This window comes from Dasypus novemcinctus, chromosome 6, assembly GCF_030445035.2.
Source record: "Dasypus novemcinctus isolate mDasNov1 chromosome 6, mDasNov1.1.hap2, whole genome shotgun sequence".
In the NCBI taxonomy this organism is placed as follows: domain Eukaryota; kingdom Metazoa; phylum Chordata; class Mammalia; order Cingulata; family Dasypodidae; genus Dasypus; species Dasypus novemcinctus.
Genome location: NC_080678.1, coordinates 66,699,495 through 66,723,644, shown reverse-complemented (window position 1 = coordinate 66,723,644; position 24,150 = coordinate 66,699,495). Strand labels below are relative to the sequence as shown.

Below are 24,150 nucleotides of genomic sequence, written 5' to 3'. Positions count from 1 at the left end.
GGTACATACCCAGAAGAACTGAGAGCAGTGACACAAACACGTATCGGCACACCAATGTTCATAGCGGCGTTTACACAATAGCCAAAAATTGGAAACAGCCCAGATATCCATCAATTGTGGAGCACACACACGATGGAATATTATGCAGCAGTAAGAAGAAATGAACTCATGAAACATGACGATATGGATGAACCTGGAGGACATTATGCTGAGCAAAGCAAGCCAGGCACAAAAGGACAAATACTGTTTCATTGCACTATTATGAACTAAGCATATTATATGAAATATAAGTATATTATATGAAATATGAATATGGGTAGAATTGCATATATAAGACCATTTTTCTTTGAAGCTGAACAAATGTAAGCCAATGGTACAAAATGTTAATATCAGACAAAAAAAATTATACTAAATGAAGGCACACAGTACTACATATTGCATGATTCCATTTATATAAAATGTAAATATAAACCAATTATAAAGATGAAAGGATATCAGTGGTTATATAGGTCTTAGGAAGCAATGCTAAGGGGTGTGCAGGCTTTCTTTTTGGAGTAATGAAATTGTTCTAAAATTTTTGAGATGATGCATGTAGAACATTGTGATTATACTAGAAACCACTGATTATACAATTTGGATATAATACCAGAAACAGCAGCTACAGACAGTGGAGGAAGCATAAAGGGATTGAGAGGTGAAGAATTTTCTTGTTTGTTTTTCTGTTTTGTTTATTACTATTATGGAAATAATGAAAATAATGATTGAAGTGATGAATGCACAACTATATGATTATGCAAATACCACTGATTGTACACACTGGATAAATTACATTTTTATTACTATGTATTAGTAAAATTGATTTGTTTTTTTTTTTTTTAAAGTTTATAAGATCTGGTAAATGCTGAAAAGTCACATGGATTGTCCCAGAATTCACCTCTATTCCACCCCTTTAAACCTGTGGGACACTTGGGTAGTCTACTTAAATATAAATAAGCCTTATTTTCTTAAAGATAGATTGTTGGAGGCACAGAAATTTAAATGTCAGTTTTTACAAGTAGTACTCTGAGTACTGCATTTTGCTGTACAGGCTGCGTACCACTAATTCCAAGGGGACCCATTCACAGACTACAATGTGTGTGGAACCCCTAGAGCTGTGCATAGTCTCATTATGGAAAGTTGAACATACGAGACAATCAATATATTCTTTAAATCCAAATTAGAATGTCATCACTGTTTTGGAAAAAGAAATTGCACTTTTGATATGGAAACAAGAAAGATGGTGTTTGACATATGAGTGGGATGATGAGTACTTATCTTAACTTTAGTTATTTCATAAATGTGTTGAAAACACAAAGAAAACAATGGCAGTGGCACGGCAAGCTGATACAGCAAGATGATACAACAAGAGACACGGGGAAGAAAAACAGAATCAGAGACACAACAAATCAGCAAGTGGAGGTGGCTCAAGCAATTAGTCATCTCCCTCCCACATTAGAGGTCCCAGATTCAGCTCCCGGTGCCTCCTAAAGAAACAAGGAAGATGAACAGACTCAGCAATGAAAAAAACAACAAGGAGGTGGGGAGAAATTTTTAAAAATGAAAGAAAAAACTCCCACAATACTAGGCCATTATACATCCAACAGAATGGCTAAAATGAAAAAGACAAAAATTTGGCAAGGATGGGAAGCAAATAAGAATTCTCATATGCAGCTGGTGGAAGAGGAAAACTGATAGCAACTACTAAAGGTGAACAAAGGAAAACACTAAGATCCAGCAATTCTGTTGCTGGGTACATACTTAAAAGAAATGTGAATATATGCTCATCATAGCAGGCCTACTTGTAACATCAGAAACAACCCAGAAGTTCATCAACGGCAGAATGAGTCAATGTATAGCATATTCATGCAATGAGAATGAACTACAACTCCATGTAAAAATATTGATATCACAAATATGTTGAGCAAAAAAAGCCAGAGACAAAAAGATACGTACTGTATGAGTCTCTTTAAAGTTAAAAAAAAAAAAAAAAAGGTGAAAGTAACATATGGTGATAAGAGTTCAGAATAGTAATTGACTTTGGAGGAAGGGGTAAAGATGGGAAGGGAGAAAGAGAAGGCATCTGAAGTCCTGGTAATGTTCTATTTTTTTAGTTTGTTGCTGGTTTCTCAGGTGTGTTCCTTTTGTGCAAATTCTTTAAGCTGTATTCTTAAGGTCTTTTTGTAGATGTATTACATGTCAACAAAAAGTTTACATTACAACTTTTAAAATGTATTTTGCCAAACGACTAAAGCAATAAGGGTTTTGCTTCCTTACAGAGGTTGGGCATTTCTGCAAATCTTTTTTTCTGCATGTAGTCTTCTTACTCTTCTCTGGACAAAAGTAACCAACCTGATAAGCTTTACAGTGGGAATAAAGAGAAAGATAATACCATCTTAGATAGCACCAAAAAAAAGTAGGCAAAGATGTACAGAATTCATATAAAAAGACAGTTATCAAATAATGAGACTAGTTATATAACCATGCATTAAAATAACTCATTACAGTAAGCACATTCTGCATGTGTGTATACATATATATGTATATATACCTTTCAATTTCCTTTCCAGTGACTTTTTAATCTAAAATTGAAATAAACAGTTGATCTGACTTACTTCCTCTCCTTTGAAACAAGGTAAGCTTAAAACAAACTGACCATATACCTAAACCTAAGCAATTAACATCATCAAACTGATAAAAGTATGCCCTAGACAAAGGTAGTTTGTGTCAATGAGGCAATTTTCTATTCCAATGTGATCAACATTCAAATCAAGAAACTTGCTAAGGGTATCTAAGTTTCAAAGTAAAAATATAAGCTATATTATTAAAAAAAGTAGAGTATAAGATATTGTCCTTAGTATCATGACTGGAACAAAAATTCACTAAAAGGGGAATGGATGTGGTTCAAGCAGTTTGGCACCTGCCTCCCACATGAGAGGTCCCAGGTTTGGTTCCCAGTGCCTCCTAAAAAAAAAAAAAAAAAATTAACTAAGAAGCCACAAAACTGTATACTTAGGAATTTATATAGCCTTACATGGCTAAGTACCTCTATTTTAGCTCAAATTTCTATAACTGTCTAGACACAAAGAAAAGTACTTAAAGGTTTGAAACTGAATTTTAAATGGGCACAGATGGTATATTTATAACATCTCCACAATATGCTGAGTGTTCTCCAAAAAAACCAACCTAGACAGAGTCCCTGCCTCTAGGGGACTTAAAATCTAAAAGTAGATGAGGCAGCCTAATTCAAAAAAAGTAAATAAATTAAAGGAAACAAAGAAGGAAATATAAGAGAAGAGGCCTGAGTTAATCTCACAGCTCCCAGAAGGACAGCAGCCTAATCTGAATAGTGGGGAATGGAAGCTAACAACTCAGAACAGCCTTATTTACCATCTGATTTCAATACGATGCTGTGCAGTAAATATTCCCTTAAAAAATTATGCTGATCAGACAGAAAGGGCTTTGCTGTTTTTTAGATCAGCATTCAGAAGATTTAAATCTCAATAATCTATCTATCTATCTAGATAGATAGATAGCTAGGTAGGTAGATAGATAGCTATAGATAGATATAGTCTACCGTGTATATGTAAAGGACATAAAATAGCCCGTGCATTTACTGTTTTACAGTAAATGCATTTACTGATTTACAGTTCAAACCCTAAATTATTAAATCTAAAACATATGAAAGAATTATTTCAAAAATCCTAGCTTAACAGGCAATTTAATTAATGTGGCACAACCATCTTTAGCTGAAAACTTCTAAAACAAGACAGTGGTTTTTACTGAATTGCATTTTTGACGTCTCTAAAGGGACATATGAGCTATATTTGGTTTGCCTGTAAATAAACATTTCATAGACTTTCAGTTCAGAAGCTGATCTACTTATTCAGTTGACTAAGGCTATTTCAATAGAGAGATGTCAAACAATTGTCAGAAATGTCTCCAAACACGGAACCTCTTTAAGCCTTTGAATTAAAAAACATTTTCATTTTAAACCATGCGGCTTCTTCCTGGAAGACTCCGAAATGCTGACAATGTCCAATTAATTAAGTGATGGGAACCAAACTCACTTCAACAAACTGGTCCTGGCTGCTTTGCTGTCTCTTGGATCAGGTATCTCTGGCAAAAGCTGTTTATCAGAAAAAAAAAATAATAATGCAGCCAAATTCCACACAAAAGAAGCTGATGGAAGCAATGATGCTATTGACTTTGCTACATCAGAATATTTATTGAATACAAACTACAAAAAATACTATTTAGAAGAAAATTTTAAGGTCAGGATTAAAGACCTCATCCACCTGAGTGCTTTACACATAATATTGCCATCATGGGAATTATACTAAAAAATATATATCTTAGACAAATCCATGGTAGTCCTGTAAAAGCTTTACTTGAGTCTACTTTATAAATGTCTTACGGTAAAAATGCATTTCTTCATTCCAGAAACCCAAACTCTGAACCTTGGAATCATTATGATTCCTTTTCCCTTCACCTTCACTTTTCACTCCAGCCCCTCGTATGAATTAGTACCAAGTTTTCCAAGTTCTACTTCTGTCCAAATCTGTCCTAATGAAAAGGTTCCAGGAGTAGGTCAAGCAAGACACCACAGAGGGCAGCTGTGGTCCAAAGGATGGGAGAAGAGTCTGAGAAGGACCAGAGGAGAAGCTCTTCAGGATAAGAAGCCAAGGGGTCAAACTAGGCAGAAATTATTAAACTATCTGGGAAGAGACTGGCCAATATAAGGAGGCACCTGAAGAGAGTGTCGAACCTTCGAGGCTTGAAGGGCCAAGCAGGGGTAGGCATAGGCAGGTTAGACCAATTCAAAAGGGCCCTACTGGTATAGATGCCGGATAATTCTGCTCACATTTACCTTTCGGTCTTCTCTGCCCTCACCCTAGCTCAAACCCTCCTTGGATCTCACTTGAACAAGTCCAACAGTGTCTTAATTGACCTGTGGACCATCTATTTCTCTACCTACACAATGCTGCCAAAATCATCTTAAAGTATCATGTCATACCCTTTCAATGTCTTCCATTAGCCTTAAAATGACTTACCAGACGCAACAGGATCTGTCTCCTGCTCTTTAGCCTCCTATCTGCTGCCACTTGCCCCCAGTACCCTCTGCACAACCATAATGACTGTCAGCTCCCCAAAGTGCTGTCTTGCCTCTAGTTTCAAACTTATCTTCCTTTTAGCTATAAGTTTATCACCTCCCACCATCCCCACCCTACCACACACTCACTCTACCTATTTTATTTTATCTTCACGTCTCAGCTTAAACATTTCCCTAGGGTGCTTTTCCTAAATCCGTCAATGGGTTGATAATTCCCGCTATAGTCCCCAAGTACTCTGTGCTTTCCTTTTCGTGACAGTCATCAAATTTATAATTACAAATAGTAAACAATCTTGAATTCTCTAAGGACAAGGGTACATACCTAGCAGATGATTACATAAAGTTACTTCCTTACTCAAAAACCATGAATAAGCTTCACCAAGTTTCTGCATTAAGTACACATTCCTCGGGATGGACCTTCCAGTCCTCCATAGACTTCTACTGTTCCTTGAATGCTTCTCCAAAGCAAGATTACCTGTTCTTTCCAAAACAAGGCACACACATTCTATTTCTGTGCCTCACTTCTAAAGCTTCCCCTACCAACTCAGCGATCCTGAGTTTTTCAAAATCCTACCTAGGGGAATGGATGTAGCTCAAGTGGTTGAGTGCCTGTTTCCCACATACGAGGTCCTGGGTTCAATCCCCAATACCTCCTTAAAAAAAAAAAACACAAAAAAAAGCTACCCATTCTTCCAAACCTATAACAAGTTCCATCTTCCTCACAGAATCTTTCCTGATGTCTGCTCCCTTCCCCCACCACAGAAAAATTTGGTCTCTCCTGACTTTGACTCCCTTCCTGCTCAAATATCTTGTATTTTCCTTATGATACAAGTCTACTTAGTCATTTGGGTACTTTTTAAATCCTTAACAATTAAAGTTCCTTAGATAATGATGGTTATACCTTACTTTTCTACATATCTCCTTATTGCACTTAGAATGTACCTTAAAGACAGAATGTGCTCCATATATGCAATTAACTTGAATCTAAAAAAATCTATATGTAAAGCAGTTGTATAACTATGGTTAAAACAATTTTTTAAATAGATGGAGGTTAAATGGAATTAGAAAAGAGTGTTATCAGTGCATCTAATAGAAACATGTCTTATTTGCACCACAAATAATTGCTCTTTAATCAGTCAATATACTTTAGAGACTCACAAACCTTATATTATACATTAAGATGCCAACATTTATTTCAATTTTGACATGTCAAAGTAAATAAAATTTTAACTTGAGGTTCAAATAGCTGCAGAGCACAGTGCCACAACTCAACATTTACTTGTATGCTCATTTTTGCTATTTACTGAAGAAAAACAAAATACTAAATATTATTATTGATTTAAAATTATGTACCTGAAAGGGCCTTAGAAATTATCCAGCTCAACCAATGAAGTTTCCTAAAATGAGTTTCTTGCCCAAGATCACAAAGCCAAAGCTTGGACAAGGGCTTCTGATTTCCACACTCCAGCACACTTCCCACCACAGTTCAAAACTCATCTCCTCACTGTAACAACTAGAGCATATTGTTTACAACTGGTACCAAGGTGCCAGTACTGAATTCAGGCCATTTGAACATTCTCAGCCATATACTCAAGAGAAATCAAAGTGTGAAGAGTGAAGGAATGAAAAGGAATTCTTTTTATCTTTTCCCAGAAGCATTATATTTTATAAAAGGTTAGAAATGAACAATCCTTCACAAGCTTTGATGACAGTCTTTGTGTTCAAAGATACTCTGAGAGACAAGAAAAACATGACAGGGAAATATACACAGCTTTCAAAAATAAATGATAGCACCAGAGGTTCTAGGGGGAGGAAGAGGGAAGAATAGGTATAATATGGGGGCATTTTTGGGACACTGGAATTGTCCTGCATGACACTGCAATGGTGGATACAGGCCATTATACATTTTGTCATAACCTACAAAATTGTGCAGGACAGAGTATAAAATACAATGTAAACTATAGTCCACAGTTAGTAGCAATGCTTCAATATATGTTCATCAATTGTAACAAATGTACCACACTAATGAAGGATGTTGTTAATGTGGGGAAAATGTGGGAGGGGGAGGGAGTGGGGCATCTGAATCCCCTATATTTTTTATGTAACATTTATTTAATCGAAAGCTTCTTTAAAATTTAAAAAATTGAAAAAAGAAAGCATGTGTGAAATTAAAGAGAAATAATTTTTAAAAAAATAAATAATAGAATTTTAACAGATAATGAAGCAAGGTACATGGAACACTCTAAATGCTATTTTACCAGAGGTTACTTCAGAGTAACCAAGAAAGATGGTGCTTTAGGGGAAACAAAACAAAACAAAAAACAAAACAAAAGAAACAAAAAAAAAACCCACCTGGCTGCCTGTTTCTTAAAACCTACTTAAAACACAAGCATACCTATCAAATATTTGTTCCTCAATCTTATTTCTTACAGCTGTAACTCCGGTGGCTGGCACAGAGCAGGCACTTAATAAATGTCTGTGTAATAAATAAATCTCTCTTAACATTACCTAACACTATTCTTGATATTGTAGTTGTACAAAGTAGTTCAAGAAAATTTGTATCAAATAGAAACGTTTTGATGGCTAGAACACTTATATTTTGTATGTGTATGTATGTGTGTGTGTGTTTGTGTATATATACTCTCTCTCTCCCCACTTCCAAGTGTTTTTCACAACATTGATTTTACCTAAGGATCATATGCTATGGAACAGAGATTTTTAAACTTTCCTTTCATTAATTCATAATAAAAGCATTTTATATCAATGACCTAGGGAATATGCATATATACACATGTGTGCACACATGCAGGGACACACGTAAATAACTAAAACAAAAGTTTCATAAAACACCCTTACTATATGCAAAGCAATAGCATTTTCTTTTTCATTCCAATATTTTTAAAAAGTGTTGATTGTTATCCAATAGATGAATTTTGTCAACCCTGTTCTGGAAATTATAAAAGATCATAAACATATTGGCAGGATGAATCTTTACTTTGGCTTTTATTCCTTAGAAATAACCCAGGCTAAGTAAACACCAACTAGAAAAATGACAAATTGAAGTCATTTTCAGACATTTTTCACTCAAAAACTGTGATGAGGAGCTCGAGTGGCTGAGCACCTGCTTCCCACATGTGAGGCATTCGGTTTAATCCCTGGGGCCAGTTACTTAAAACACATAAAAATAAGAAAATGTGAAAAACTGTGTTGAGCACCTGAAGGGTTTTTAAATTGTGTAAAAAAAACACAAATAACAAAACAATACAAAAAAACAACAACAACAACAAAGACTATATATTTTGGGCCTCAAACCAAGTCTAAAGAGTGTAAATGTCAAATAATACGGCACACATTCTCTGTTCACAACGGAATGAATTTAGAAATCAACATCAGAAAGATAATCTGTAAAATCCCCCAATATCTGGAAAATAAATAAAACACTTCTAAATAATCTGTGGGTCAAAAAAGAAATAAAAAGGGAAATTAGAAGGTATTTTTTAGCTAAATGAAAATGAAAACACAACATATGAAAATTTGGGGGCAGCTAAAACATAGGCTAGAGTTTTACTGGCTTAGAGGAGAACAACGAGCTCAGGTCAACAGGTGGGCTTGGTTCCCTACAGAGCAAGCCAACCAATGCACACAAACTGCCTGCATAAGAGGGTGGCCAGAACAATCAGAGAGCAATCAGATTATTTTTACTACAGAGGAAGTTTAAGGTGAAGGAACCAACACCGCACCCCCCCACACACACCGCACCCCCCACCCCGGTCTTCACCTCTGTTGAAGAGACTTAAGTCCACAAGCAGACTAGGGTAAGCAGTGAGGTATCACTGAAGGAGATAAGCTATACAACTGGGGTAATATGAATAGAGAACAGTGAGGTAAACATGAAGAGGCAAAATAGGAGGCTGCAGAGCACGGTAGTAACAGGATGGGCAGCTTGTATGCTTCTAGCTAGGCGGTAGCTTCTTTCCCATACTAAGCACAATTCCTGGATCACAGTAGCCTCTACTTACTATCTAATGTGGGCAATGAACCTTCAGAGGTTCATCTCAGAAATAAATTAAATGCAGAAAATACCCCGGCTTCTCCAAAGTCATCAAAACCAAGACAGGCCAGAAATAGACCTTCAGACAGATGTTCTGAGGTGGCTGAGTACTTCTCCAGTCCACAAACCCTGAGAATCTGGGTCATAAGATATATTCCAGTATCTTTTATTTCAGCATTTCACAGAGGTGGGAGGAGGGAGAACAAGGATCACAATACTTGTTTTTAATTAAATGTAATACCAGCTCATCCACTTAAATGGGGTGAGAGAGGGGAACACATTAATAGACAACCATTAATTCAGTTTGATGACTAATACTAGGCTTATCATTTGGATTAGTAGCACACATTACAAGAAAATGAAAGTCTTTAAGTTTTCTGCTTGTATTACAGGGAACTTCAGCAAGTAAGGATGCTACTCTGCTTTACTGGAGGCAATCCCACATCCTGATAGATTTGGTTTTTACATGAGCCTGGCTTCCTAAAATAGTTCTATGCTATTTATTTTCAAAGAGAAGAAACCTCAGAACTTTTAAATTGTAATAGTTTACCTCATCTTTTACACCTTTCTTGTGAGGAAGAAAGAAAAATCCATGGTATCAGGGGCAAAAGAAAAACAGCTTAATTACAAAGATTCAAAAGCAGAAAAATCCACGTTGACTTTTTAGAGAAAGAACACTTTCTTCCTCTCATCTCAAGGTAAACCATTTATCTTCAAATAGCTTAAATATTGTGCTTCTCTTTTAAAAATTTGTTTAATGTTACATACTTTCTTAAAAGACCTAGAATCTGGGATTTAATCTTGTAATCTGAAAATCATTCCAATGAATCTGTGAAAGTCATTCCAACATATCTGAAAGTCATTCTAACATATCTTTACAATCTCTGACTACCATCAAAGCCACTCTAAGAACTAAACAACTATATCAATTCACAAGACTTCTAAAATGAAAACTCCAAAATGAAATGATACTTTTGATAAAACATTTATGAACTACAACCAATTTTTCTAAATCCTTTTGGAGGAGAAAAATTTTAAGTTATATAACAAAGATGAACAAAGTTGTATGTTACTCATTTATAATGTTAAATGACCCAGTGTACATTACTTCATAGAAGAGATTTAACAATGCATTGTCAACACTTAGGGATGAGTCAGTAAAAATAACCAAATATGCCAAGGTCTTAATTATAATGTCACTACATCTGTATAGAATATCCTACTTTGTAAAGCAACTTAGATTCATGATCACATTTGACTATGTCTTTCACTTCAATGCAATAGTTATGAGATATGAGTCAGTCTGGATAGGAAAAGCTATTTAGTGAAGTGGTAAAGAATGAGGAATCTGGGGCCAACTGTCTGGTTTGGAATCCTAGCTCTGCCACTTACTGGACGTATGATCATAAGTTACTCAATATCTCCAAACCTCAGTTTCCTCATCTGTAAAATGAAGACAATAATAATTTTTTATATCTTGGGCCTACTAAGGATTACATCAGTTAATATATGTTAAGCACTGAGAACAGTATCTGGCACAGAGTATCCATTACATACACACTGGCTGGTATCAGCATCAACATCATTGTATGGATAAGAAACTAGGAATAGAAACCAGACTTTCTTCTCCCATTTGAGGCCCCATCTACAGAGGTTTTAATTTTTTTTTTAAGTATTCTAAGATTTCCTAGACTAACAAAAAGATTTTAGAGTGGAATCATATATATCAAAACATTCAGTAGCTCAAAATATCTATAAAGTTGTATTTTAATCTGTTTATATATTTTAGTTAAATTGATTTTAAAAAATCAAATGTTCACTTTTAGGAACAGAACTGAAAACCAAGGAACAGTTATCTGAATTGCTATATTTGCAAAACAAAACTTTTACTTCACTTTTCAAAAGACAGACAAAAAAAGACAATAAGCCTATCATATTATGCTAGTATGATGATCATTTCCTCAAATTCTTTATCAAATTAAAAAAAAATCTAGTAGAAACTATATTAACACGATGACTATATTAGGAGTTCCTCTTTTTTCTGTTTTCAAAACATTCAGTAGTACGATGTACAATTCTTAATTTTAAAAATGATTTCCAAAGAAAGTTTATCAAAGATTGAAAACAGTATTGATAGAAAAAACACTTACAAACTAATTCTAGAAAAGAATAGATGCCTAGCTAAAAAACTACCCTCTTTCTTCAGGCGTTTTGGTGTCTTTCTTCAAAAAGTTTCTGGTCAAACTTTTTCTCTTTAGTGATTGAGGTGACTGTGATAACATCTTTCACTGCATCTAAAATTAGGGCATGAGTGTGTAAATTTATGAGCTGAAATGCAAAACTGGCACTCTACACTAGAAAACTGTATCATTTAGCATATTGTGCCATAAAAATATTTTTAGACAATGCTATCCATATGCTTTTAATTCAAACATTTTAATTCAACCATCTTTAACCTTTTCATAGTGAAGAAATGTGAAATAATGAATTTTTTTTTTAATGTTCTCAAATTTGCCAAATTATTTCTGAAGTGATTAACCTTGAGCAAAGCACTCTTCCACTCCAGGCCTCAGATTCTTTCTTTGAAAAATAAGTAGACTAGAATATTAGGGGTTCCCAAAAGTTTTTCCAACCCAGAACATCTGAAGGATTCAACATCTCTCCATTTACAGAGGAGGGACAGGATGAAAATGTTCCACGGGTTATTCTGATGAACTGCCCTAAAAGCTGTCCCCTTTCCCCCACCCTCCTGAGAATCACTTTGCTGGAGGGTTCTCTGAGGTTCTGCTCAGCTCTAAAGTCTGTCACTTTAGGTACAGTAAAATTACAGCCCAATGGCACGAATGCTATCGTACGGTTTTATTTGAAAAGGTTTAAAAAGTCTGGAATTAATGCATATCTTTATTTGTTGGAACATGAAAGATTCAAATAGCAATTTATATACTGATGTATCAAAAAGGGCTTTGTACCCATCCATATGGCAAACAGCGGACTTTAACTTGCGGTCAACTTTCAATCAAGGAGATGGGCAAAGAGGGAGGAAGAGTGGGCAGAGAAGGGGAATCAACCAAAATAATCCCTGCCAGACTTTGAGGGTAAGGTATGAACACATGATTAATGGATGGGAGATATCTGTGATTCTACTTGCCTGATAAAAGCAAAGGGAACCCAAAGACCGACACAGGGAGGTGTGATGTTATATAATCCCCAGTTTCTCCTCTAAAACATCCATTTGTCACAAGACTGATACCAACTTTATGTAAATGATGTTTTTGTATTAGACAATTCTAACAAACTAATAATAACTAATAGTTACTATAAATATGTGGGCATATGTCATATTATAAATACAAGTATAAGCTAAGTACATTAGTTCAGCATGGTGACTAACAAGATCACCAGTGTACTTTACAAATAGCATACATAGTTCTCTGTTCACTTCTTACAGACAAATACCACATATTTAAAAAGCTATTGTAGGGAGCAAATGAGACTCAAGAGGTTGAGTGCCTGCTCCCCACATGGGAGGTCCTGGGTTCAGTCCCCAGTGCTTCCTAGGGACAAATAAGCAATGAGCAAATAAATGAAAAAAAAAAAAAAACAAAAACCTCAGGGTTTCCCATGTGGCTTGGTGGTTGAGCACCGACTTTTCCACGTACAACATCCAGGGCTCAACCCCTAACCCGGTACCATAAAAAAAAAAGTTACTGTACATGCAAAGTCATGTGAGGAATTTCTACAACTAGGAAAGAATAGAGTTCGAAAACTTCCCTGAAAATTATGTTTCTAGGCAAATATGAACCAATATTACATCATCATTAATATGCAAACTATGGCAAAAATGAAGACAGGAACATTAAAATCAGTGTTATGTAGTATGAAAAAAATCTGTAATTGTTATCATCTTCAAATCAGAAAAGATGTTAATAAATGCTGGTTGTAAGCGATATGTTTATAGTGAGATGACCCTTAAATTGCACAACAAATAATAATACACAGATTTAGTACTTGGACCAAAAGAAAAAAAAAGGCTGGGTCTAAAAAGTTGCTGTCCTCTGTACCTGAAAGTGTCACCAATGGTGACTCAGAATACAATGTATCCCTGTCACTGCTTGTGTACAGCTGCTGTATTGATCCATGGTTGAAACAGTTGATAAAAAATTTGAGTAGGCAGCAATTTCTTCTGAAATTACTTTACAAAACATGCTGACCACTGTTAGCTTAACTTGCTGAATGCACTCCCCATTTAAGAAATAAATTCTCTATATTCCCAAGAGGGACTGCAACTTTAAACCAAAACTTGGGTCAGTGAACAAACTAATAATCCAATGAGAAATAAAAGTGAACAGAAAAGAAAAGACCCAAATCCCAACTGAGTAAGATGTCCACACTTGAAATGGGGAACAGTAAATAAAATACAAGAGAGAACAATTTCTTGCCGACTTAAGATGGCTAAATATTTGTTGAATGAATATACACATTTCTTCCTCATTCTATTACCATGTGTCAAAGCATCAAGCAATTTAATTTGTGGCAGTTTCGGTTGTGTCTCCAACTTTACATATAAATTTATCATGGGGGAAAAAAAACCTGTTTGGCTTGAGTCACCATGAATCACAGCCAGGAGGTCATCTTGTTGTGTATCAGCAACTATGTTTTCACTACAGCTATGTGACCTGAAGTGGCAGCAGCAGAAGCACCAAAATAGAAGGGGCAGAAGGAAGAGACCGGCTTCTCGGCCCCCAAATGGGCTTTTCTAGCTCATTCGGGCAACTGAGAAGAGCCAACCTCAGAGGAGAGAGAGAACAAATCCAACAGCTCAGAAGAGAAAGACTGTAGGCCCACCACACCGTCCTTGCCCTCTCCGGGAGCCCGGAGAAGAAAAAACAGAGATGAGGACGGGTTTACGAAACGGCGTGGAGAAAACACAGCATGACAGGAGTCAAAACTAGTCCGTGTACGGCAAAACCTAGCTGTGATCTTGAGGCACATTTCGGGAAGGTCTGGAGACCAAGAAGGATCTGCGCTGGGGGGTTCCAGATGCAGCTCCGCCGCGAGCGCGCAGCGGGCCCCCCGCCTCCGGACACCTCGGGCCACCCGGGACCTGCCCTGCTCCCACCTCACCTGTCCGGTGCCCGCTGGCCCGGCCTGCGCGCTCCGGCCCCCGACCATCCATCCTCCCATGCAGTGCCCTCCCGGCGCGCGTCTCGGGACCCTCGGCTGGGTGGACGCGTCAGGGGGCCGACGCCCGCTCCGCCGCCCCAGGCCCGGCCGGGCCCCGGCACTCACTTTCTGAATCCGCTTCAGCGCCATGGGTCAGGGAGGGCGGCGGGGACAGCGGCGGACGCGCGGCGGCTGCGGGGCTCGGGAGGTGTGGTCGTCGCGGGCTCGGCTCGCCGGCTGCTCGCCTGGTTCAGCCGGTGAGTCCCCGGCTCGCCGTTCGCTGGCTCGCACCGGGCGCCGGTGCCTGTGCGGTGTGCGCCCGAGCGCGAGTGTGCGCGAGTGTGCGGGCGGGGACGCCGGCGAGACTCTTTTGTTTCCGCTTTTGCTTCTGGGAAGGAGGCTGCGCCCTCCGCGCCCGCGCCCCGCCCCGTCTGGCACACTGGGAAGTGTAGTCCGGCGTCCTCTCCCTGGCCGCGAGTCCACCCGGCAGCGGCCGCCCGCCCCCGGGCGCCGTGGGGCTGCTCGCCCTGGTGACCTCAGCCGCACACGCTGGGCGGCCGGGATTAGAACTGCCGGGTCTGGAGTTGGTCTCCAGGTTTGACTCTAAGCAAGACACTTAAACTGGGGTTCGCCACCTGTAAAATGGGGAGAACAATTTAACTCGTAAAGCATTAAACAGAATTTCAAATCTTCATAGAGTTAACCATTCCTTATCCACCCTGTGCTACAACTGATCTTAATTTTACCTTTACAGGTGTCACTGTCTCTTCTCAAATATATGAATCACCTCAATTTCTCGACCTCCACACATGCACAGGCTCCGTCCTTCCTTAGCGCCTGTTTCTGAGGGAAAAGAGGCCTCCTCTGTCCAAAATTCATTCCGCCTGTCTACCCTTTCCCAGCTCCTCCGTAAATCACCCTTTCAAACCCTCCCCATTTGCGCCTTCTCTTCGGGTTACAGTGCCTGTTTAGTAGTCTACCCACACTCTCCACCCCGTCAACTCCTATTAACTTGTCTACCCAATAAAACCGGACTTCTGTTTTCAGCAGAAGTGGAATCGGTTTTTCACCAAGGTCACGCTTGAGCTTCTAATTACCAAATTCAGTTCATTCCTTGTCTTCCTGATGTTTTGAATCATTTGATTGCTGGCCACCCTTTTGCTCACCCCCTCTGCCTTCTATAGCCCCGTGATGGTTGGGTTTTCTTTCTACTCCTCTGACTTCCTTTTTTAAAAACATATCATTAGCTCCTTTTCTTCCTAAGTGTTGGAGTACCCCAGAGTTCCAAACCTTGACCCTCTCACACATTAAATATTATCTTCCTAGAAGATAGATCTCATGTACTAGGAGGCAATCCAGGGTGGTGGGAGGAACGTGTGCTTTGTAGATGGACCACTATCCTGGGATGGAATCCCAGCTCTGACACCTACCTGCTGTGTGATGTTGGCCAAGCCACGTAAGTTCTTTAAGCCTTCAGGGTCAGTATAGATCACAGTCTTTAGATTTGTGATAGTTAATAATTAATGGAAAGCAGATGTGACTGAAGTGAGAAGGTCTTCGCCTACCATATGGGTGGACCTGGTTGGATCCCTGGGGCCTACTGGTGAAGGAGGGGAAGAGAAAGTGGGCATGCACCGGGATCCAGTGCCAACGCAGTGACACAACAAAAAATAGATGAAGGGGAAAGTCAGGGCAAAGTGCAGTAGAGACAAGGAACTGAGGTGGCACAAGTGATAGGAAACCTCTCTCTACATCAGGGGTTCCCAGAATCAAACCCTGGTGAATCCTAGAGGAGAAAGACAAGAAAGAAAGAAAAAAAAAAAAAGGAGAAATAGATACAGAAGATCACGTAGCAAGTATAAGTGGACACAACAAAAACAGCAGGGCAAGGGCTGGGGAGGGGAATTAAAAAAAAAAAAAGAATTAACTGATCTTAAATTATATAATGTGCCCAACACAGTGTCTTAAAATATTCAAAGTGTCCTATAAATGTTATTTGCTTTTTTGTTTTTATCTATATGGTAATGACTGTAAAATCTTACTTCCCAGCCCAACCTCTCACACTAATTTAAGTCTTGTATTTCCAAACGCTGAGTGGACATGTCCACCTTCCTTCATTGTGACCAGGAGTCTGAGTCTGTTACTAGAGGGTAAGGGCAGGGGAAACCTTCCCACAAATCCAAAACAATAGCTACCATAGCCTTCTAAAGAACAAAGAAGAGAAATCAACTCAAGTAACTTTAAAGTAAAAAAGGAAAAGCCCAGGGAATGGGGTAGTGGAAGAATGATAGAATTAATGGTACCTGAAACTTAACTTGAACCCCACCTTACCCCCCCACACCCCATCTGCCCCTCTCCCCAACTCCCCCCCGCCCCCCAAGGCTTCTCCCCACCCCATCCAAATTAAGATAGGTCTAGGGCCTGGCTACTCTCTTATTTTCCTTTTCATACAGTCTCACTTTTTTCTGAACATTAGCATCACCCTCCTCTTTCCAGCTACCCCTCAGTTTCTGTTACACATGGCTTTGGCTTGCCAAAGCCCTTACTCCACTTTGTGACACTCTTCCAGCAACTGCCCCTTCTGCTAAATGACCAAGCCTTTTAGTATTCCCAAGTTTAAATCCCCAAAAGAAAGAATGTAATTAAATGCAACTCATCTTTTACTCCAGGCTTAGTTGTAGGCTAGTAGAAAACTATGAATTTGGGGATTAGGTAGTCACCCATGGTCCAATTAGCTGTGGGAAGTTTGGAAGCTCTGGAAAACACTAAGAAGGTCTTGTTGTCACGTGCTGTCTCTGGGTTAGCTGATACACCACCATTTTTGTGTCCAGAAAGAGGAACCCTTCCGCCACATTGCTCTTTACTTTTATAGAACAAGCATGAGAGTGTACTTGTAAGTGGGAGACAGTCTGGGTTTGGGTATTGGCTGCTTTGGGGAGTTGCATTCCTGTGCTGTTAGCATTTAGATATCATGTGGGAAAAGAGGGCGTGTCCAGCTGTCCAGCTGCTACCACGATGGAGAAACACTAGTTGTAAGTAGCTCATTGACAGGCAACCCAGAAAAAATTTCTAGGATGATTCATTGGACAACCCTGATCATCTCTCCATAGAAAATAAACATACATACTCAAGTAGGGGCTATGGATGGTCAGGGCAGTTTCATTCAAAAGGTACCAAGGGCTCAGAACACCTGGTATCAATTTCTCCCTACCCCAGGCTACCATCCTCCATACTGCTAAAATATACACTGATCACATCACTTCATTGCCAAAAAAAAAAAAAAAAAACAACATTTACTGATTTGTATCATGGAAGCCCAAAGCCTCAGTTTAACACAAAAGGCCCATCACAGTCTGGCCCCCAAACTCCTCCTTTCCATCTTCAGTTCCACACAATTTATGTGCCTTTGCACATTGAATTCTCTTTTTATAAAATGACCTCCCACGATTCATCTGACAAACTCCTACACATCCTTCCAGAGCCAACTCAAATGTTACCTGCTCTATGAGATCCTTCTCTACCTATTTGTTGAGGTTGACTGATTGGTGTTTATATTATGCCTTTCATTTCAGAAGCAGTATGTTCCTACTTTAAGATATCACCTATCTTGTCCATGACTGTTTATATCTATTGAATTCTAAGAAAATATGAAATATGTCTTACTTTTTTTAATGAGGTAAAATTTTACACACAGTGAAATGCACAGGTCTAAGTGTATAATTCAATGAGTTTTGACATATAAATATATCTGCATAACAACTGCCACAATCAAGATTTAGAATGCTTCCATTCACCACAGAAAATTTCTCTGCTCCCCATCCGCATCCCTATAGTGAAACACTGTTCCGATTTTTATCACCATAGATTAGTTTTGCCTGTTCTTGAAAGTCATATAAATGGAAAAATGCAATGCATACTCTTTTTTTGTTTGACTTCTTTCAGTTAATATAACGTTTTAGAGTTCTACCTAATTTTGTTACATGTATCAGTATTTCATTCTTTTTCATTGCTCAGTAGAATTCAGCAGTATGAACATATACAAAGCTGTGTGTGTGTGTTTAACCCCTTCTTGGTTGATGAACAATTGTGTTGTTTTTAGTTTGGGTTTATTATAAATAAATCTGCTATGCATATTCTTATACACCTCTGTTTGTGGATATATGCTAACATTTCTCTAGCATAAAAACCTTACAATTAGAATTACTGGGTCATAGGATGGAGTATGCGTAACACAATAAGAAATTGCCAGAGCGTTTTCCAAAATGGACGTAGCATTTGAAATTCCCAGCAGCAATGTAGTACAGTTGTTAGTTCCACATTCTTGTCAACATCTGATGTTGTCCATCTTTTTAATTTTAGCCATTCTGTTGGGTATAAAATATCTCACTGTGGTTTTAATTTACATTTCCCATATGACTAATGATTTTAAGTACTTTTTCATGTGCCTATGGGCCATTCATATACCCTCTTTTATGAGATGTCTGTTAAAGGTTTTACCCATTTTTTATGAGATTGCATATCTATTTATGTATTACATGTCACTTTTATATTCTGGTTACAAGTCCTGTGTCAGATATGATTATTGCAAATATTTTCTCCTAATCTGTGGTTTGCCTTTTCATTTTCAACAATGTCTTTTGAGGACCAGTAATTCTGACTTTTGATGAAAGCAATTTCCCTTTTATGGTTAGTGATCTGTAAATCTCCTTGAAGAAATGTCTGACAACCTCAAGGTTGCACAGATATTCTCCTATATTTTCTTCTAGAAGTCTTAAATTTTAGCTTTATGTTGAAATCCATAATCAATCTCAAATCAATTATTTTTATTTAATTTTTTATTAAGGAAGTTCTATGTTTACAGAAAAATCATGAAGAAAATATGCAGCTCCCATATACCTCCCCTCACACTCATAATTTTTCCTATTATTAATAATGTGCATTAGTGTGGTACCGTGTTACAATTGATGTTACAATATTACTGTAATTATACTATTAACCAGAGTCCATAGGTTACACTAGGGTCTGCTGTTTATGATATAAAGTCCTATAGGTTTTTAAAAATTCATTTAGTAATATTTATATACAACCTAAAACTTCTCCTTTAACCACATTTAAATATTTAATTTGGTGGTGTTAATTACATTCAAAATGTTTTGCTACCATCACCACCATCCATTACAAAACTTTTCCATCACCCCAAACAGAAACTGTATGGATTAAGCACTAACTCCTCATTCCCTTCCCCCACTCCAGTCCCTGGTAACCTATATTCTACTTTCTGACTCTATGAGTTTGCTTAATCTAATTATTTCAGATCAGTGAGATCATAAAATATTTGTCCTTTTATGTCTGGCTTATTTCACTCAATAGAATGTTTTCAAGGTTCATCCATGTTGTCACATGTATCAGAATTTCATTCCTTTTTTGATTGAATAGTATTCCAATTTATGTATATACCACATTTTGTTTGTCCGTCTTTTGACAATTGTGATAATGATGCAATGCACATCAGTGTACAAATATCTTTCAATTCTTTTCGGTATATATCTAGAAATGGGGTTACCAGCCATATGGTAACTCTATAGTTACCTTACTGAGGAACTACCAAACTGTTTTCCACAGTGGCTGCACCAATTTACATTCCCACTAAAAATGAATGAGCGTTCCTACTTCTCCACACCCTCTCCAACATTTATTACAATTTTTTATTTTTTTAAATAATAGTCATTAGAGGGGTTGTGAATTGGTATCTCATCGTGGTTTTAATTTGTATTTCCCTAATGGCTAATTAGTGTTTATATTATTCCTTTCATTCCAGAAGCAATATGTTCCTACTTTAAAGATATCACTATCTCATCTGTGACTGTTTATCTCTATTGCAATCTAAGAAAATATGAAATATGTCCTACTTTTTTTTAGTGAGGTAAAATTTTACACACAGTGAAATGTGTAGATCTAAGGGCATAATTCAATGTTGAACATCTTTTCATGTGCTTGTTAGCCATTTGTATTTCTTATTTGGTGGTAATGTCAATTCAAGACTTTTGCCCATTTTAAAATTGGGTTGTTTATGATTTTGTTGTTGATCAAATTAATTTTTGTGTGCAGTATAAAATGAATCAATTATTTCCATACTTGTATTCAGTTGTTTCACCCCTATTTCATTTAAAGATTTTGCTTTCCGCCATTGATTTGCCTTCATGCCTATTAGAAAAATAAATGACCATTTATGTATGTGTCTTATTCTTGACCCTCTATTTTGTTTTACTGATCAATTTGTCTATCTTAAGACCAGTACCACATTGTCTTAACAATAAGTCTTATAATATGATAGTGTGGTCCTCCAACTTTGTTTTTTTTTTCTTTTTCTCAAAGTTGTCTTGGCTATTCTAGGTCCTTTGTTTTGCATATGAACTTTAAAATTAACTTGACAATTTCTGAAAGAATGGCCTGTTGGAATGTTGACTGAGATTACATTAAATCTATAGAAAAATTTGGGGAAAATTGACATCTAAAAATATTGAACTTTCTTGGAAAGTGGATGTGACTCAACTGATAGAGCGTCCATCTACCACATGGAGGGTCCAGGGTTCTATACCCCGGGCCTCCTGACCTGTGTGATGAACTGGCCCACGTGCAGTGCTGCCACACGCAAGGAGTGCCATGCCATGCAGGCGTGTTCCCCGCCTAGGGGAGCCCCATGCACAAGGAGTACACCCCTCAAGGAGAGTCGCCCCATGTGAAAAAAGCACAGCCCGCCCAGGAGAGCTGACACAGTAAGATGACACAACGAAAAGAGACACAGTTTCCCAGTGCCGCCTGATAATACAAACGGATGCAGAAGAACACACAGCGAATGGACACAGAGCAGACAACGGGGGGGGGGGGGGGGGGGGTGAGGGGGGGGAAGGGGAGAGAAATAAATAAAATAAATAAATAAAATAAGAATATTGAACTTTCTAGTCCACAGACATACCAAATCTATCCATTTTGTTAGCCTCTAATTTCTCATCAATGGTTCTTAGTGCAAAGATCTTGCACGTCTTTTATAACTTTGACTTCTATTATTTTAAGCTTTTTTTAAAAAACTTTTTATTTTTAAATACTATCACACTTAGAGGACACTTACAAAAATACAAAGATCAAAACACCTGTACTCCCTGATACCAAAACCCACCAATTTTAACGTTTTGTCACATTTGCCCTATCAATCTAACCATGCATTCTTCTGTCCATCAATCCATCTATTTATCCATTTTTCTGTCATCTATCTATTTATGAATCCATTTTCTGAACATGTCAGTGTATGTTTATATATTGTGATTCTTGAACACTTAATACTGCCATGTACATTAACTAAACACATGGATTTTCACTTAAGTATCCACCTTAAGTGCACTTAGCAAGTTGAAGAAATTTAACATTGATATAAAGCTTACAGTTTATAGTCCATTTTTTTGGTATGTTCCAATAATGTCCTTTTGAGCTTTCCCTTCTTCCTTGTTAGATCCTGTCCAGGATCATGTATTGACATTGTCATTTCCCCTTTTATTTTTTTCCTTCCCCTCCCCCTACTCCTCCCCCTACGCCTCCCCTTGCTGTCTGTGTCCATTCGCTGTGTGATCTTTGATCCTGGGGACCTCTGATGTGCCACCTCAGTTCCTGGTCTCTGCTGCGCTTCACTTTGACTCTTCCTGTTGTCTCTCTTTTGTTGCATCATCATCTTGCTGTGTGACTCGTTTGCACGGGCACTAGCTCACTGCACGGGCACTTGGCTTGCTGTGCGGGCACTGCTCACCACATTGGCGCTCACATAGGCACTCGGCTCACCACATAGGCATTCGACTTGCCACACAGGCATGCTTTCTCTTCTTCTTTTTTGCCAGGAGACCCAAGGGATTGAACCCAGGTCCTCCCATATAGTAGAGAGAGGACCAATCACTTGGGCCACATCTACTTCTCATCATTGTCTTTTTAGTTGCTCTTCCAGGGTTGTTTGTTATTTTGTGTGTGGGAATATATATATATAAAACACAAGCTATCCATCTCAACCACTCCCAAGCATTAATTACACCCACAATATTGTGCTACCCTCACTACCTTACATTACTAAAACTTTTACATCTCCTCAAACAGAAAACTTACACCCATTTAACTTCCCATTCACCCTGTCCTGTGCTCTGGCAACCTGTACTCTAATTTCTGTCTCTATTGGTTTGCATATTCTCTGGTATTTTCTTTGTTGTTACCATGGGGCTTAAATTTAATATCCTAAATCTATAACAATCTTATTTGCTTTGATAACTTAACTTTAACTGTATACATAGACTATGTTCCTATACCCCTCCTTACCTTTATGTAGTTCTTATCACAAATTACATATTTATACATTATAAGTCCAAACCACTGATTTCTCATTACATTTTTTAAAAAAGATTTTATTTTTTTTATTTCTCCCTGTCCCCTTGTTGTTTGTGCTCACTGTCTGCTCTCTGTTCATTGTCTGCTCATCTTCTTATTAAGGCACCAGAAACTGAACCTGGGATCTTCCATGTGGGAGGGAAGCACCCAATTGCTTGAGCCACCTCTACTCCCTGTTTATTGTGTCTCTCATTGCGTTTCCTTGTTGCATCATCTTGTTGCATCAGCTCATCATGTCTGCTTGCTATCTTGCTCATCTTCTTAGGAGGCACTGGGAACCAAACTTGGGATCTCCCATGTACTAGGTGGGTGCCCAACTGCTTGAGCCACATCCACATCCATGTCCACTTCCCTCTCATTACATTTGATGCATTTGCCTTTTACATCCTGTAGGAAGTAAAAAGTGGAGTTATAAACCAAAAATACAATATTACTGCATTTATAGTTATCCCTGTCACTACCCTTACTAGAGATCTTTTCTTCATGTGACTTTGATTTATTGTCTATTGTCTTTTCCTTTCAACCTGCAGAACTCTCTTTTACATTTCTTGTAGAGCTCGTCTAGTGGTGGCAAACTTTCTCAGCTTTTGTTTATCTGGGAATGTCCTAATCTTGCCTTCATTTTTGAAAGACAGTGTTGCCAGATATAAAATTCTTGGTTAGTACATTTTTGCTTTTAGCACTTTAAATATATCATTTCACTGCCTTCTTGCCACCAGATCTTCTGATGAGAAATCAGCACTTAATCTTATTGAGGCTCCCTTGTATGTGACATGTTGTTTCTCTCTGGCAACTTTTCAGAATTTTCTATCTTTGTCATTCAACTGTTTGATTATAATATACTATACTGTGGATCTATTTGGGTTTCTCCTGCTTGTTCATTAAGCATCTTGGAGGTATATATTCATGTGTTTCATTAAGTTTGGGATGTTTTCTGTTATTTTTACATTTGAATAGTATCTCTGCTCCTTTCCCTTTCCTCTCCTTCTAGGATTCCCACAATGCATATATTGATACATTTGATAGTGTCCCACAGTTTCCTCAGGGTTTGTTCACTTTTCTTCATTCTTTCTTCCTTCCATTCCTCAGACTGGATGATTTCAATTGTCTTATCTTCAAGTTCACTGATACTTTCTTCTGCTAGCTCCAGTCTGCTCTGGAACCCCTCTAGGGAATTTTTTATTTCTGTAACTGCAGTCTTCAATCTGAATCCTTTTCATTATTTCCATCTCTCTGTTGATATTTTCCTTGTATTCATTGATTGTTTTCCTGATTTTCCTTAATTCTTTGTCCATGTTTTCCTTTAGTTCTCTATGCATATTTAGAATCATTTTTTTAAAAGTCTCTGTCTGGTATGTACAGGTCT

At 37.9% G+C, this 24,150-nt stretch overlaps 1 protein-coding gene across 1 annotated transcript in view; it reads right to left on the bottom strand.

Moving 5' to 3' along the window:
* Positions 1-14,928, bottom strand: part of UBE2D1 (ubiquitin conjugating enzyme E2 D1) — a 36,089-nt gene extending 21,161 nt beyond the window's left edge. The window contains exon 1 of the mRNA XM_004473199.4: positions 14,490-14,928. Coding sequence (XP_004473256.1) covers positions 14,490-14,513 — 24 coding nt within the window. The 5' untranslated portion in view covers positions 14,514-14,928. The remainder of the gene's footprint in view (positions 1-14,489) is intronic.
* Between the last annotated feature and the right edge of the window lie 9,222 nt (positions 14,929-24,150).